Here is a 14859-nt window from a genome sequence, read left to right on the forward strand (position 1 = left end):
ATATTACAGTTAAAGAAACTAAGGATCAGGGAAGTGGAGTGACTTGGCTGGTGCATTGCTGGATCAGACTAGCATGTCTGGTGCTCTTTCCACTTTAAGACCGGGTGCTTCTCAAGATGATCAAGGCCTCCATTTTTTTTTTCTTCTAACCTCCTGCCTTTGTTACTTTGTTTTTGTTCTGTTGTGAGCAGTTTTGTAATAACGGAGGAAACAAAATCCAAGCTACGCGACGTATTTGCAAGGCATGCAGTTGCAGAACAAATTGGGTCCAGGGTCCCCTCATTAGGCACAAGAACCTTGAACAGAGATTTACAAAGGTTTTTAATAGTAAAATACAGTTACTATTTTAGGGACTTTTCAGAGTTTGGGGAGTCTGGTTGCAATTCCTGCATCCTGCAAAACAGTAATAACAGTGATGAATGACTTCCCTGACATTACATGACTTAACTCTAGCATCTATATAAAATGTTATGATAGAAAATGAAGTCAGTTTGGTTTTCTCAATTTGTGTAAGCCAGTTCTATAAGATTTTTAACATGGTCGTAGTCAGCCGAGTGTACAAACATGAGCCTCTCTGGGACTAGACTGGAGTGGGCTTTAATGCAGCAAGTAATGCAAAGTCTAAAAAGAATTGTAAGGCAGAGGGCAGTAAGGGCCCATTTACCAAGGGTGAGTACCAGTCCATTTCCCTGTAGCCAAGAGAATCAAGAAGAGGGATTCCACCAGGGGCTATCTGGGATGGCTAGTTGTGTTTCTGTTGTAACGTGTTGAATTAGATAAAGGTTAGTTTCGATTTTTTCCTGATTGTTTAATGTATGATAAACAAGACTGATTGATTGTAGCACAGGTCCCTCCTTGTGAAGCTATAATAAGGTCCAAGTAAGACCATACAATTTGTAAGACCATTTATGTTAATGAATCGACCTCAGTTTGGAGGGAGGAGGTGGACTGCTCACTTGTGGCTTGTGTGAGTTTCTCAGTTTCAAGTGAAAGGTTCCTAGCAGCCTACTCCAATGCAAGAACCCAGTATATGGAATTAGGAACCAAAGGAACTCCATTTCCTTTCCATGTAGTTTTACAAAGTTTTGGATTGTAGCCATATTCTTCTTAGCTAGGGTCTTCTCTCTCTCTCTCTCTCTCTCTCTCTCTCTCTCTCTCTCTCTCTCAGCCAACACCCCAAGTGCCTTTTGCCAGCTATGAAGCCACTAAAGGTCAGGTTGCCAAGAAAAACAATAAAAACATTATTTACGTGCTCTTCTTATGGGAGGTGGTACTTACACTGGTGCAGTGGCACACAGGGAAAGGGTCTGCTTTAGTGACACTAGGAAACTGGACTCTTTCAGTGCGATTCACTATATCACCCAGACCCAAAGTGGCATTAATCCCTTCCTTCTGCTTAACACATATTGGGGGAATGTAAGCAAGGGGTCGATACAGGTAGTGCAGTATTCCAACTCTTATAAGCTGTGGTGGAATCATTAAGCAGTACAAAGAATTTACTGTTTTCTAGTTCAGCTAAGGTAGTAGCTTGAGGAGCTGTCCAGTTGGGTTGTTTTTCTCTGGGTATATTTAGCCAGCATAAAAGGATAAAAGGGGCCCATAAGTCAAGGGGATTTACCACCCCCTCCTGAGACCTGCAGACCATCTCTGGCAGTCCTGGTGAATTGCAGTATGGTCTCCGTATCCATAATGGGAAGGACTGTCCATGAGCCAAGGTTCCCTTGATGTATATGATTGCAAACCCAACACTCATGAGGCCCAGTGGCTTTGAGGTGATACAAAGTATAACCTAACTCCCTCTTCCCCCACAGTGAAGATTGCTGACAGCATTAAGTCTTCTCCAGGCTTCCTGAGAGGAGCAGATAGGGAAGGAAAAGGCCACAAATAGAATAGCACAAATCAAACAAAGCAAAAACATTATGAAACGATACAGGGTGGGGGTAGATTTCTCATGAGAGTTATGTATCCAGGAATTCTTTCCCTTGATCTTGGTTATTGTTGGAGTGATCAGTAGCACCTGGAATAGCCCTTCCCCAAGAGGGCTGGGTTCTATTGGTGTGCTGGAAATTCTTTTTTTTTTTTCAATTTTAATTTTAATTTTTTAATTTTTTAGGCAATTTGGGGGTAAATGACTTGCCCAGGGTCACAGAGCTAGTAAGTGTGAAGTGTGTGGTCTGAGGCTGGATTTGACCTCAGGTCCTCCTGACTTCAGGGTCAGCGCTCTATCCACTGCGCCACCTAGCTGCCCCCGGAAATTCTTGATGTAGACCTCATCTCTTGGTCAAAAGTCATGTATTGAAAAGTCTAAATGTCTGGTTTGTACTGCCGTTCCTACATCGTGGAGTTCTTGCAGCTGGTTTGTAATTCCTGTATGTAAGAAGCAACAGAAGTATCTCCTCCTGATAGAGATGTGTGTACTGCAGGAAAAACTCTTTTTTGGATGGGGTGGGGGGTGCCAGAAAAGGAGATATGTGTAATTACCTCCTCAGTTTGAAGGACAGATAGAACAAAGCCTGCGGAATTATATCAGGCCACTTCAGATGGATTTCAGCACGCAACTAGTAGCCATAAACTAGGGGACTGAAAATTATAACAGGAAATGAGTGTACTAAGGCCATGAGTATCACAAATCAGAATCCCCTTCTTCCTTAAATGCCTTAAAAGTTGAACAAACTTAGATAAGCAGTCACAATTCCATATATTCCTTAAAGAGATAAACTATGTTAAATAGACTCTGTAGGTACACTAAGTCAGGTTATAGATTAAACCACTTAGAGGGCTCACTTTGTACTAATTAGAGAGGAGAGGTTTACATATCACCAATGTTACTGAGAAAACCCAGTGAACATAACAAAAGGCCAAAGTAGTACAGTAATGATCATCAACTCTCCTTGTAACTGGTAAACACTCTCAATGGTCATTTAATCAGTGCATTTCATCTTGAGTCCCAGAGGCCCTGTGTAGTCATCTGGTCCCTAGAAACATCTTCCCTGGACATTCTGGAATAGATATTGTCCTCAGGGAAGCTCCAAAAGGGCTTCTAGGAGATTTGTTTCTGTGGTTCCGAGTCACTTGCAAAGATTCCTAGGTAATTCTGCTAGAATCTGCCAGTAACAAGACTTAATACGATTTAGTGCAACCTTCCAAATTTGCTTTTCCAGTAATTGTTCATGTGGCAAAAACAGATTCGACTGTAGGGATTGAATCTTCTTAACAACAGAGCTGTAAGAACAACAAATCAGGAACTCATAATTCACTGGGCAGCTAGATGGCACATTTGATGGAATGCCAAACTTGGAGTCAGGAAGACTCATCTTCATGAATTCAAATCTGCACTTAGACACTTACTAGCTATTTGACCCTATTTGCCTCAGTTTCCTCATCTGTAAAGTTAGCCGGAGAAGGAAATGCCAAACCACTTTAGTATCTTTGCCAAGAAAACCCAAATGGGGTCACAGAGAGTTGGACACAACTGAAATGACTGAACGACGACAAATTGACCGGAAACAATGTAATCCACAGGCTGAAGAAAGAGGACCTGTCTTGTAAATGAGCCCTCCTTCCCCATATATTATCACACAGATACTTTAAAGTAGGGGGAAAGATGATTTAAAATTCTTTACAATTATCAATGTAATTTTGTATGTAAAAATCATAATCTAATTTTGAGATTTATTACCAAAACATACCTAAGGCCTGTCAATCCCATTAGAAACATTTGGAAGCCAGGGCGTATGTGTATGTCCTGGATCTTAGAGAAAACAGTCCAGTCTCATTGCTTTCCCAAAGTTTACTACTCCATTAAATTAAAAAAAAAAAAAAAAAACAAACTTTATCTTTGTCCTATCTCTTATTTTCAGGGTATACTTATTATCCTCATATCATCTTGAAGGAATGAGGTACTTTAAAGACCTACTCTTACACATAAATATATAACTTTTAGCAAAGGAATGGCAAACCCAAGAACTCATTTACCTAGTTACATAGGTAAATAAATAAATAATGATTAACAGCAGTAAGATCTTTTGTACTTGTGTCCTATTATGGTAACTCAGATATTTTAGTATTGATCTATTCAATGACAAACTTACACTGTTCACCTGCCCTAGTTACAGAAATTTGCTGTGAAAGGAAGAGAGGGACCCGGTTACGACGCTATCAAGACTTCCATCACGGACACAGATTGATCTGACACGAGCCATAACGGGGAAAACTCCCTTAGTTCTGTTTGATTCCAGGCAAGGGTCATAGTTAACAGGCAGTAATGCAGCAGAGTTCCACATTTACTTAAAAGCCAGGCTCAGAATTAACCAGGTGGGATAATTTCCTACTCAGAAAGGAAATATCACAGTGGGGAAACTGAGTGAGGAGGCTCCTACCTTTGCCTATGCTAAGGCTGTCCCCTCAACTTTTCCCAGAGACAGGCATTTACCTGTAGCAGTCTTTGGATAGCACTCCCTTTGGGCAGCAAATGGCATCTCCCTTGAATGGCAGGCTATTGGCCTCATGACAGTTCAGACAGTCATAACTGAAATAAAAACTTAGAACAATATCAGATTATGGTCCCATAAGATTTTACCTCAAATACCAAGATTTCACTAATCACAGCTTAGGGTCAGGATATTATTATTGCTTTTATATTCTAGTAATAGTTAAAAATAAGTGCAAATATAAGAACATTTCATATATCCTTCATTTATAAATTAAGAATAATCACATTTGGGAGTTTCACATATCCAGTGAATAATTGATTCACAATCCCCAGAAAATTTATCCGTATTGCCTATTAACCCCTAAGGCAAAATGAAATCTCCAAATCTAAAGTTTGTTGTTACTAAATTGGCTCAAAGATGTAACTTCACTCCATACTAATTATGAACAATTACAGTTTCATAATTTTCATTAATGGTAGCCAAATGATCGTAGAGGAAACTCACTCTTCACTAAAAGCAAACCCTTAAGTTTTCCCAGTCTGACTGGGAGTGGTCCTAGGGTCTCAAATTTCAGCAGGTGGTCAGCAGGGCTGATAAGGTCTTTTGACCCAGGCCAAGTAGAAGGTCTCTAAGGAACTTCACAGATAAGAATAATTTAAGGGGTCTGTGGTATTTTTCTCCAAACAGTAAATTATTATTATCCATTTTAAAGCAAATATACCCCATTAAATATTTAACAGTTTTCAAACATTTTTACCACATTATTTTAACAGCTCAATTTACATTTTAACAACATTCAGATTAAAAGAGCAGTTACTTTTCTAACAACATTTCTGATACAGTGATTTACCAAATTTCACAATGTAAGAAAATTTAGAAACATAATAATAGCAACATATACAATATTATGAATTTGAAACATGAAACAAAAATTTATTACTGGTCAGATGCTATTAATTCAGTCAAATGTACTTCCAGATTATCTTACATAGAAATTACCACTGTTGGCATTTTATACCAGTCACATCTAAAACCCAATATGGAGTAATTATATTCAATTAAAGAAATAATGAGGATAGTTAACATTTATATAGTGTGTCCTGTATGCCAGGCACTGTGTTAAAGCACTTCACAATCATGTGATCCTCATAACAACCCTGGGAGGTGGATACTGTTATTATTATCCTTCTACAGATTAGGAAACAGAGGTGAAATAATTTGCATAAAGTCACACAGCCTAGACCTTCCATTGTTCACTGTGCTTACTTCCAGTTTGAGAAGGATTCTAGTTTGGAACGAGGTTGTGAGTGAAAAATTGGGTGGCCTTCAGTCCTCTCTGCTGCTCACTATGACTGAGAGCAGTGGTGACCCCCTGCCAGAGACTCCAAGATCATCAGAGTTACCATGAAGACCTAGAATGGAAAAGAGGAATTTGGTGCTCCTGAGATCACCTTTGTTCAGCCCTGCTGGACAGAGTATTAACTACTATGTCAGGTTTGGAATTTGGAGTAGGGGCTGATGTGTTCAGCACACCAAGAGTGTAGAACCTATTATAGCAGATATCTGAAAATCCATGCCTTGGGCAGAACCTTCCATTTGTCTTCTGCACAAGGAGAGGGATGCAGTCACTAAGCCAGGATGCTAATCTCACTACACAGATGATGCTTAACAGTCTCCTTTTGCTGCAGATCCTCTGCTTCAAGAACAGATGAGACAACTGCTCCCAGCTTTCCTCCAAGAAATGCAGAACCTGGTACATTATCATCAGTGTCCAACCGCAAGCAATTTGGGCCTTGTTCCAGATTCATCAGGGTTTATAGACTTTAGCAGCAGAAGCCCTAGGGCTCATGCCAATATTTATTCCTGGTCTGGGAAGACTGGGAAACACTGGAGGCTGACAGGAATTACTGTGTATATCTCTGCATCTGGTGTAAAAACACAAATCTTTCATTAGGAACTACAGAACTTGGACACCAACAGTTGACTCAACAAATGTTGTGGGCCCTTGCTGGGGCAAATTCTCAGAAATTACAAAATCTGTAAGACAGATTAAGCAGCAACTGGAATAGCTCAGCTCAGTAGGTTTCTTCAACTGTGAAGCAAACTTCCAAGCTTTATTAATAGCAGCAGGAGGAGATGTCAGTGCAGCCATTGAAAGATTATTGGGCTCCCAGTCATCAACACCATTTCTGTAACTTGAAAAGATGCAATTTATTTTTTATAATGACTTAATTCTTTAAAATATCTGCTTTATTTAATTTTGGCTTGGAATCTTGTCCTGTCATAAAACCGAAACTGATGCAATGCATTTTGAGATGGAGTATAGTAGTTTGTTTTGTTTTCTTTTCAGACAGTGGGAATCAGTGTTTTTTACTCTTTGCTCTATATTTATTGTGATTTTTTGGAAATAAATACTGGCTTGTACAGTAGGTGAACAGGTTTTATCCTGCAAGTATTCAATTTATTTGCTTTTTAAAACATTGGCCTGTGGTAGTATTTTATGTAGAATAAAAAATATTAAGAAGAAACAAATTATTTGTGTACAATATTGCTTTTTGTAACTCAGATATGCATTTTTGCTAGCAAAGTGCTGTAAGATTTATGCCTTTACAGTTTTTATTTCATTTGTATAACACACAAAATGTCCATTTAAACTGCATTTTGAGAAACATGTATTGCAGTAAGAATAACTGAGCAAGATTGATGTAATCACGAAGAGTGAGAACAGTGAAATACATATGAAGACATATTTCCCCGATTGTGTAGAATCTTACAATAGCTTTAATAAACATCTTTCAGTAAAAGTGCAATTTAGGCAAGTTCATTTAAAATATAATAAAAATTATGATCCTGGATAATTATTTAAGTATACATTTATTGTACAGAAACCTACACTGTAACATTGTCTCAACCTTCAGAAGTTGATTGTAAATTCCCTGTTACTCTTTAGTGCAGACTAAAGATGCACCGTCATCTCAGAAAGCACTTTTGCCTAAGGCTTTTCAGCTTTCCAGTAGCTATTCAACATGTGTTACGATTTATAATTAGAAATATTGCTTTTACTCTAAGTTGGTGATATTTCAATTTTTAACCAAAGAAAATAGTATCTTTTTGGATTTAGATAATGGTATCTTTTGGGTTTATCAACTCTTTCTCTTGTGCACAGATAATACATGAATTAAAAATGAAAAAAAGAAAGGTTATGAGATTAACCAGTACAGTCATGGGTCCTGATGTCTTGGGTCTTCCCATTGACCAGGCTTCAGGTCCCATTATTCTGTCATTCTTTGTGGCTTAGAAGAACAACAGAAATTAGTTAGTAATATATTCTGTATTAGACAGTTAGATGCATCAGTCTTTTAATTTAATCATACTCATAAATGCAGGGAATTATTATTTACCCATATTCATCTAACAACTCACTAGTTGTGGTTTCTTCTTACTTTAGGCAAAATGAAATTAATCCAAGTTTGATTGAAAAAAACAAAACCTCACAGTATCAGATGACAAATCCCATCTCTATGTGAAACCCTGTGAAATTGCATAGGGCATATATGGTATTGAAATATGTAAGGTTTTAAAGACCAGAAATGCTTTTGATAGCAGAGATTAGGTTGGGATTTATGGGTGGTGCTGCTTGTCTAAATCCAGTATATTTTCTATTTTTCCTAGGGGTAGCTCCTCACATTTAAATGTCCAGGAGATGGTAGAGGGTGTGTGTGTGTGGGTGTGTGTGTGTGTGTGTGTGTGTGTGTGTGTGTGTGTGTGTGTATTGAAATCACCCCAAGAAGATTGGGACATTGTGCTGTCTAGTTTGTGGGCTTCCATAATCTGACAGTGATTGCAGCTGTGAGAAATATTGTAATATCATTTCTTGCCAGTCACTTAGTCATTCTCTTAGCTCCTGCTTAGGAGTTCCTAATAGATAGATACTTGAAGACGTAGAGACACTGTCCACCATTCCTTTACTTCCTTTAAGTATTTTGTTTAGCTCTCCAAGAAGCTCAGTGAGCCTGGTTGCCTTTCAGGGGACTGAACAGCTGAGTGACTTTCCTCTGAAGAGAAGCCCTCAAGCTTTTTGTAAAGTTTTTTTTTTTTTTTTTTTCTGATTTTCACTCTGCTTTTGTTATCTTTCAGATTTTGCAAGAGAGGGGTTCCAGGATGTGAAGACCACAGTATTGAGAACTGAAGAATTTTCACTTTTTTTCCTCCCAAAATACAACGAATTGCCATGTTGAAGAGGCTCAGCTGTAAGAAGAAACCTGCTTTAGACAATTTTCTATTGAGATCTGGGTTTGAATTTGAATCTTTTTTTGGGGGCCCATTGAAGTAGTATGAGACGGAATTGCCTGGCTGAGAGCAGAGTGAAGAAATCACTCTTTGGCAGAATGCACAGAGAATGTGTGTGTTCAGCCTGGTGCTGGCACGTGGCAGGACTGGCCCTGGGTGGAACAAGCACGTACCCTGAATTCTTCCCCAGGTCTATCTGTGCAGGACTGAGGCAGAAAGATCCTATAATGATTGGTGTGAAGTGATTTTTTTTAACCTTTCTTTTTTTTTCTTTGGTATTAATCATTGAGGATAGTTTAAAGGACAATGTACTTGGTGCTACATATTACAACCCTTAAATGCAGATGTTTGGGGCCTTCACTGTTAGGAAATGCTTGGCAGCCCCAATTTACTGTCTTACACTGTTTGGTCACCCCATCCAAGCTTTAGGAGATCAAATGATATCAGAATGTAATATGTTCAACACCAGGCAGCAGGAACATGCAAGTGAGAGGCTGGCTGGATTCAGCCATCCAGTCTTATTGTATGCATTTAGTTGGGAGCTTACCTTTCCCTTCAAAGTGAAGCTCCTAATAAGAGAAGATTCTTTTTGTCGCTACTTCCTGAACACCTCTTATCTTAGTAACTAATTCCTCTAACAAAAATTAAGCTTCCATCCCAGCTAAATGTTGGATTAGGAAAAAAACAAAAACAAAATTTCTTAATAAGTACTTTCCAGTTAAGAAAACTTTGTATTCTCTGCCCCTCCTCCCTTTAAAAAAAAAGAAAGTATATCTCATTTACCAAATGTTCCTGTTTTAACTTTCTAGAAATGCCTAAAAGTGTTGAGAATTTTTTGGATTAGGTTAAGTGATCTAATGAAAGGTACATGTTTTGTCTAAAATTACATAGATTGGTTGGTGGAAATTGCCGACCTCCATCAAGGCATCTGTTGTCCTAGTGATCTCCATTGGGATTGGGGAGGTGTTTTGCACAGATTTTCACTTGATTTCTTGAGTTTAAAATCTGGATTGAATTGAAAAATTCAGGATGTTTACAGTGCATCATATATCTCTCTTCCTCTTTCATTTTCTTTGTAAAACTATGCAGTTCTCTCTAGAATCGTAGGGATGTTTGAAATCTCACACAAAACCAGGACAGGATATGCTAGCCTTACATGAGATTGGAGCTGTTAGTGTTCTTTTAACAAAAAAAAAAAAATCTGTTAGCATGCCTTTTAAACAGATTAAACTCAAGTAGTAGTGCGAAACTAGTTTTCTAAAGCTCTGTTTGGTAAGGTAGAGATGTGAGTATCTAGAATGAGCAAACTCTTTGCTCCTGATTGACAGCTGTTTCTAAAGGGAAGGTGTAAGAAAACTGACCCTCAGAATTGCTGACATTTACACTTTGGAGGATGTCTAGAATTTTAAGGCTTTTAAAATTGTTGCATTTCAAAATATTTCCTGAAATGTTTCTTCCACCCCTTCCTCTTGCCAGTGACATGTTCAGCAAAGTTCTTGAGCATTGAGGACTTACCTCCCTTTTTTACAAAGTTTGTTGTATATTATTATTAAAAAGGGTTTAGCTTAAACTATTTGTAAAAAAGCAAAAACAAAAATATTTCTTACAAAGCAGATTTAGTAACAGGCTAAATAATTTTTTTTTCACCCAGCTGAGGCATGGAAGGATTTGTAGTATGTTTTTCCACTTGGACATGCTCTCTGCAGAAAGCTGCTAGCTGCTTAGCATTCATTTGACTAGTGATATTGAGAGGAAAGGTTTGTGGTGTTTTGTTTTTTTTTAAGATATTAAGACTTAACTAAAATTTATTCTAAAGGGGATATTTATACTTTTATACTTTTTTAGGTATCCATATTTTATCAGCTTAAAGTTCAATGCCTAAGTTTCCCCCTGAAAATAGCAAATAATAATGTATATTTACAGATAAGCATAACAGCTGTTAGTGTCTTAAACTGCATCTAAAAGTCTCTGCTGCCAAAGTCCCAGGGTAAGCATCTGGGGCTGGAGATTGATTACATTGAGCTCCATCTGTGGTCTTGGGAGTCCTCTGCCCCCATCAAGGCACTGGTTTTGCTCTTATGAGCCAGGCAGAGCAAGCTCAGCATTCCATTTCTTGGCTTGGTTTTATTTGCCTTAGGGAGCAAGAGTCATGGTTCCCAGGAGTAAGGATCGCATAGTGCCTGCCTCTTGTCATCCACATTCCAATCACTGCACAAGAAGGGTATTTTAATTCCTTTCTTTTGACCAAGCAACTGTAGTAGGACTTTTCAGGACTGGTTATAGTCAGCAGACCTGAAAGAGAAAGAGAGAGCACTAGAAAGAAAGCATGTAGATTTCTTGGAAGTAGAATTTGCTAAGTAGTCCAGAATTGAAGAATTTCCTTCATGGAGTGACTTTATACTGGAATACTTTGCCATTGTTCATCTGCTTCTCCCCATGGCATTGCCTGCCTTTTTGCCTCCGCTATTCCACTGTTTGGGGGTGGGGGTGGAGGGGAAGGAGCACCATTTAAAAATGAAATTTTACTGATACCTCATAAAGTTATTATTGTTATGTCTGTCTCTTTGGCTGAAAAGAAAAACGATGACTACAAATGACAGTTTCCCAAATTTCATGGGAAATTTCTAAACTCATTTGAAAGGATTTTTTTGGAAGAAAGAAAAAAACTTCTAATTTCCCTTACTAAGTAGCGCATTCTCATGGCCCATGAAATCACACCTTAGGCCAGGGTTATTTCTCCCCTAGAACTCCCAGGGACCTTCTGTAATAGCTGTTTTATTCCTTGTGTTTTTGAAATCTTGTATCCAAGACTAGGTACGGATAACTGCCTCCAGAAGAGGCCTGCCATGTGCACCTGGCTTATCACTCTAACGACTGTTAGGATTTTCACACCTGCCACTATCTCCCAGTCAGAAGAGTATTAGGCTATAGAAATGCTGGTGTCTGGTCTGCATTGGTGAATCCTCTCTGTCCAGCTGTGGGTAAGAGCAGTTTGCCATAGGTTTCTTTCACCCAAACTGTCCTCTGAAGCATAAATTCTCATTCAATATCTTCTGTATAAACTAGCAGAAAAGCTACTTCAGGAAATTCTGTACCATCGTTGGAAAGATTTTTACTAAAATTCCATGAAAAACTAATTAGCCTATAGCTTTCCTGCCAGTATCAGGGTACAGATGTGACCTTCAGGAGTCTAGGGTATTTCTCATAGAGTTGCTGGTCAAATCTTGTTGCTCTTTTAATTTTATAATGCCCATGAAAATCTTAATTGATTCTTATTAGTTGACCGGTCCAGTAGTCCAGGGGTTCTTCTTTCAGAACTTGAACTATAGAGCCTACTGCTGCTGCTGCTGCAGCTGGAGAAAAATGGGAGTTTAAGATGTGCTCCTGGTACCACCCTGTTGCTCTATAGTGAATTCTTTATTTTCTGGCCCTAATTACACAGAAACTGAAGTCCAAGCAGGTGGGAGGGAGTGGAACAGAAAGCCGAGCATTTCCAGAGAGGGAGGTGTCAGTCTCTATCAGTTCTGGGGCTTAACTCAGGAATGATGCTTTGGCCATTATTTCAGGCTGTTCCCCATTTTTCCAGAAACCCCTTGAAAAAGCCAAAGGGTTAATCCTTAGAACATGCTTTGAAATAGGGGCTCCCCTGTGGGTCCAAAGAACACTCAGAAAAACAGTTGTCATCACTGTGTCCCCACGTAGGGTTTACCTACTGGCTGATAGCAGTCTCCAGTGACTGTCTTCCTCAAAGGCAATGGCCTATTGGGTCTGACTGCCCTGGCAACAACTTTGGCCTTTCTGCCTGACTGGGACTAAAAAGGGCTAATTCTGCACCATCGTGGGGTTTTTTAGTTGTTTTATTTTTGTTGTTATCTGTCCTAAGGAACTCGCACTTTTGCTGCAGTGGATAATGTTAAGGGCTAACACTTTCCAGGTCTGTCTTTGGGGACTATGTGTCTGTCTGTCTACAATTAGAAATGGTGCTCAAACTTACTTTGAAAGAGTAGCTGCTGCCTTTAAAAAAAAAAAAAGACAAAACCCAATAACTTTGGATCAGATGCACATGCCCTTGGGGAAGACTAGGTCTCCATAGGGTCTGATTTATTGATACCACTGTCCTTTGGTCATTGGGGGGAGGAGAGATTTCTTTGCCTTCTTCCCTCTCTGTCCCTCTTTTTTCCTCTTCTTACCTTCCATTTCTGAATATCTGTCTGTCACTGCAACCTGTTTGAATTTCAGGTGATAGGCGAGAAGATTGGGATGATGCCTTTCCTCTAAACACTCCCCCAAACCTCCCATCCCTTCTGATTGACTGAACCAATCCTGGAACCTCCAGCTTGGCTTTGAGCTCTGAGTTGCTTCTCTGGACTTAGTACTTTGGCACTGTTGCTACTAGAGTTGCCACTGTGAGGTGATTGGTCTGAAATGATAACCAGTTTCAAGGCACCTCCCCTTGAAGGCCTGAATAATTGTGATAGGGGCCGGGCATTTTTTTTGCTTTACTTGGTACTCTTTCTCCGTTTTGGAGATCTGACCAAGATGCTTATGCACAAGTTCGGCCCTGGCTAGTAGAGCAGTGGTTCCCCAAGGATGTGGACCATTTCCTTGGTTCAGACCCTGGGGACACTGGAAAGGGATGTATGTTTCTGACTACTCTTTTCTTTCCTTCCCCAAAGGCTACTGAGCTGCTGCTGCTCCTAGACAAGACTGCTCAGTTAAGGCTCGTCTTCATTTGGGCTGGACTTGAGTGAAGGCTCTTCCTGTGAGCCTCCCAGTTCTTGTCAAGTGCTCCCATTTTCTCATGGGTTTGCTAGGGAGAAAATTATCCATTTGGCTGTGTTTTTCAGTGCCCACCACTTTCCTGAGGTTATGTCTGTGATGCTTTATTTCCCAGCTAGCAAATTAGCAATAAGTCTTCATTTCACTCTTTTTAAAGTGTTCTTATCGCAGCAGAGCTTGGAGCCGAGAGTGGGCTCTGGCTCCTGGGCTTTAAAGTTGCATCAAGGTTAAACTTAGAAGCAGCACCTAGTGCACATGGGAAGTTGTATCTAAGCAGCCCATCCAGAGGAGTCTGGGAGGGAACCTTACCTGGGGCTCCCTCCTTTGTCCAAAGAGGGAAGGGGCTGCCCGCTGTTTCCAGAACAAATATGACAAAATGTGTGGGTGTTTTTTAACCTCCTTTTCATAACACTAAGCTTATTGTGAATTGTAAATTGCATGAAATAAACCTGTTTTCCCTTTTAAAACTTTGGTTTGATCTGAAAATGTTTTCTGTCCGTCTCTTGTGTTTCTACCTGTTTTTATTCATTGAACCCTTCTTGAAGACCTGCCACTTGTTGAGCACTGTTCTGGGCACCATGGGGAATATTGAAGAAGTAAGACTGAGCCCTCACGTTGCTTTTAGCCTAGTTTGGAAGATGGACATGGGAAACAGCGAGCAATAAACTTCATGGAAAACTTAGCGAATTGTCCAGACCTGTGATTTAATTAAGTGTAATTTACTCCTTGGAGGGGAGGTACCTTCCACCAATGAAGATCAACAACCGTTGTCCAAGTTTGAGTGTGAACTGTCTGGGCTGTGTCTATCATTTCATCAGCCTCTGTGCCCAAGAGGTACAAGCCAAGGTATGGGAGGGTTTTGTCTATTTGACAAATGTATTAAGTGTCTGGTATGTGTAGAACATTGTGCTAGCATTGAGGATACAGAGAGGGAAAAAGCTGGTCCCTCCTGGCCTTTAAGGAGCCCCATAGTCCAGGAGATTAAATGTAAACCTAGAACCGGCATAGAGTATAGGATGTGAGTAATACAAAGGATGTGTCTGGGAAGAGTATTGAAATTTGGAGAGAACGTCCAGCTGGGAAAGGAGGCTGTCACAGTTATACAGGCAAGAAAGAGGTGAAGCTCTAAGCTGTCGTACCGCAGGCATGGGGGGTGTATGGAGGTAGAATTGACAGGGCTTGGGAGCCAAGATAGAAGCAAGTCACCACATCTCCAAGGGCCTGTTCATCATCCGTTCAGTTTGGCGGTTGGATGAGATAACTTCAAAGGTCCTTTCCAGATAGTGTAGGGAATGGGGAAAAACAGGAACCTGGGAGTCAGTAAAGCTGTGGATGCCTGAGGTAGCCCATTCTGTTG

General features: G+C 39.8%; 1 protein-coding gene across 2 annotated transcripts in view; it reads left to right on the forward strand.

Annotated features, from left to right (window-relative positions):
* Nucleotides 1–13969, forward strand: part of LOC114043741 (BTB/POZ domain-containing protein KCTD5) — a 94854-nt gene extending 80885 nt beyond the window's left edge. For both annotated transcript variants that reach the window (XM_027862912.1, XM_027862914.1), the window contains one exon: nucleotides 8571–13969. In XM_027862912.1, the coding sequence (XP_027718713.1) occupies nucleotides 8571–8600 (30 nt within the window). In that variant the 3' untranslated portion in view covers nucleotides 8601–13969. The remainder of the gene's footprint in view (nucleotides 1–8570) is intronic.
* Nucleotides 13970–14859: the final 890 nt, after the last annotated feature.

This window comes from Vombatus ursinus, unplaced genomic scaffold (genome assembly GCF_900497805.2).
Source record: "Vombatus ursinus unplaced genomic scaffold, bare-nosed wombat genome assembly UNPS02014770.1, whole genome shotgun sequence".
In the NCBI taxonomy this organism is placed as follows: Eukaryota; Metazoa; Chordata; class Mammalia; order Diprotodontia; family Vombatidae; genus Vombatus; species Vombatus ursinus.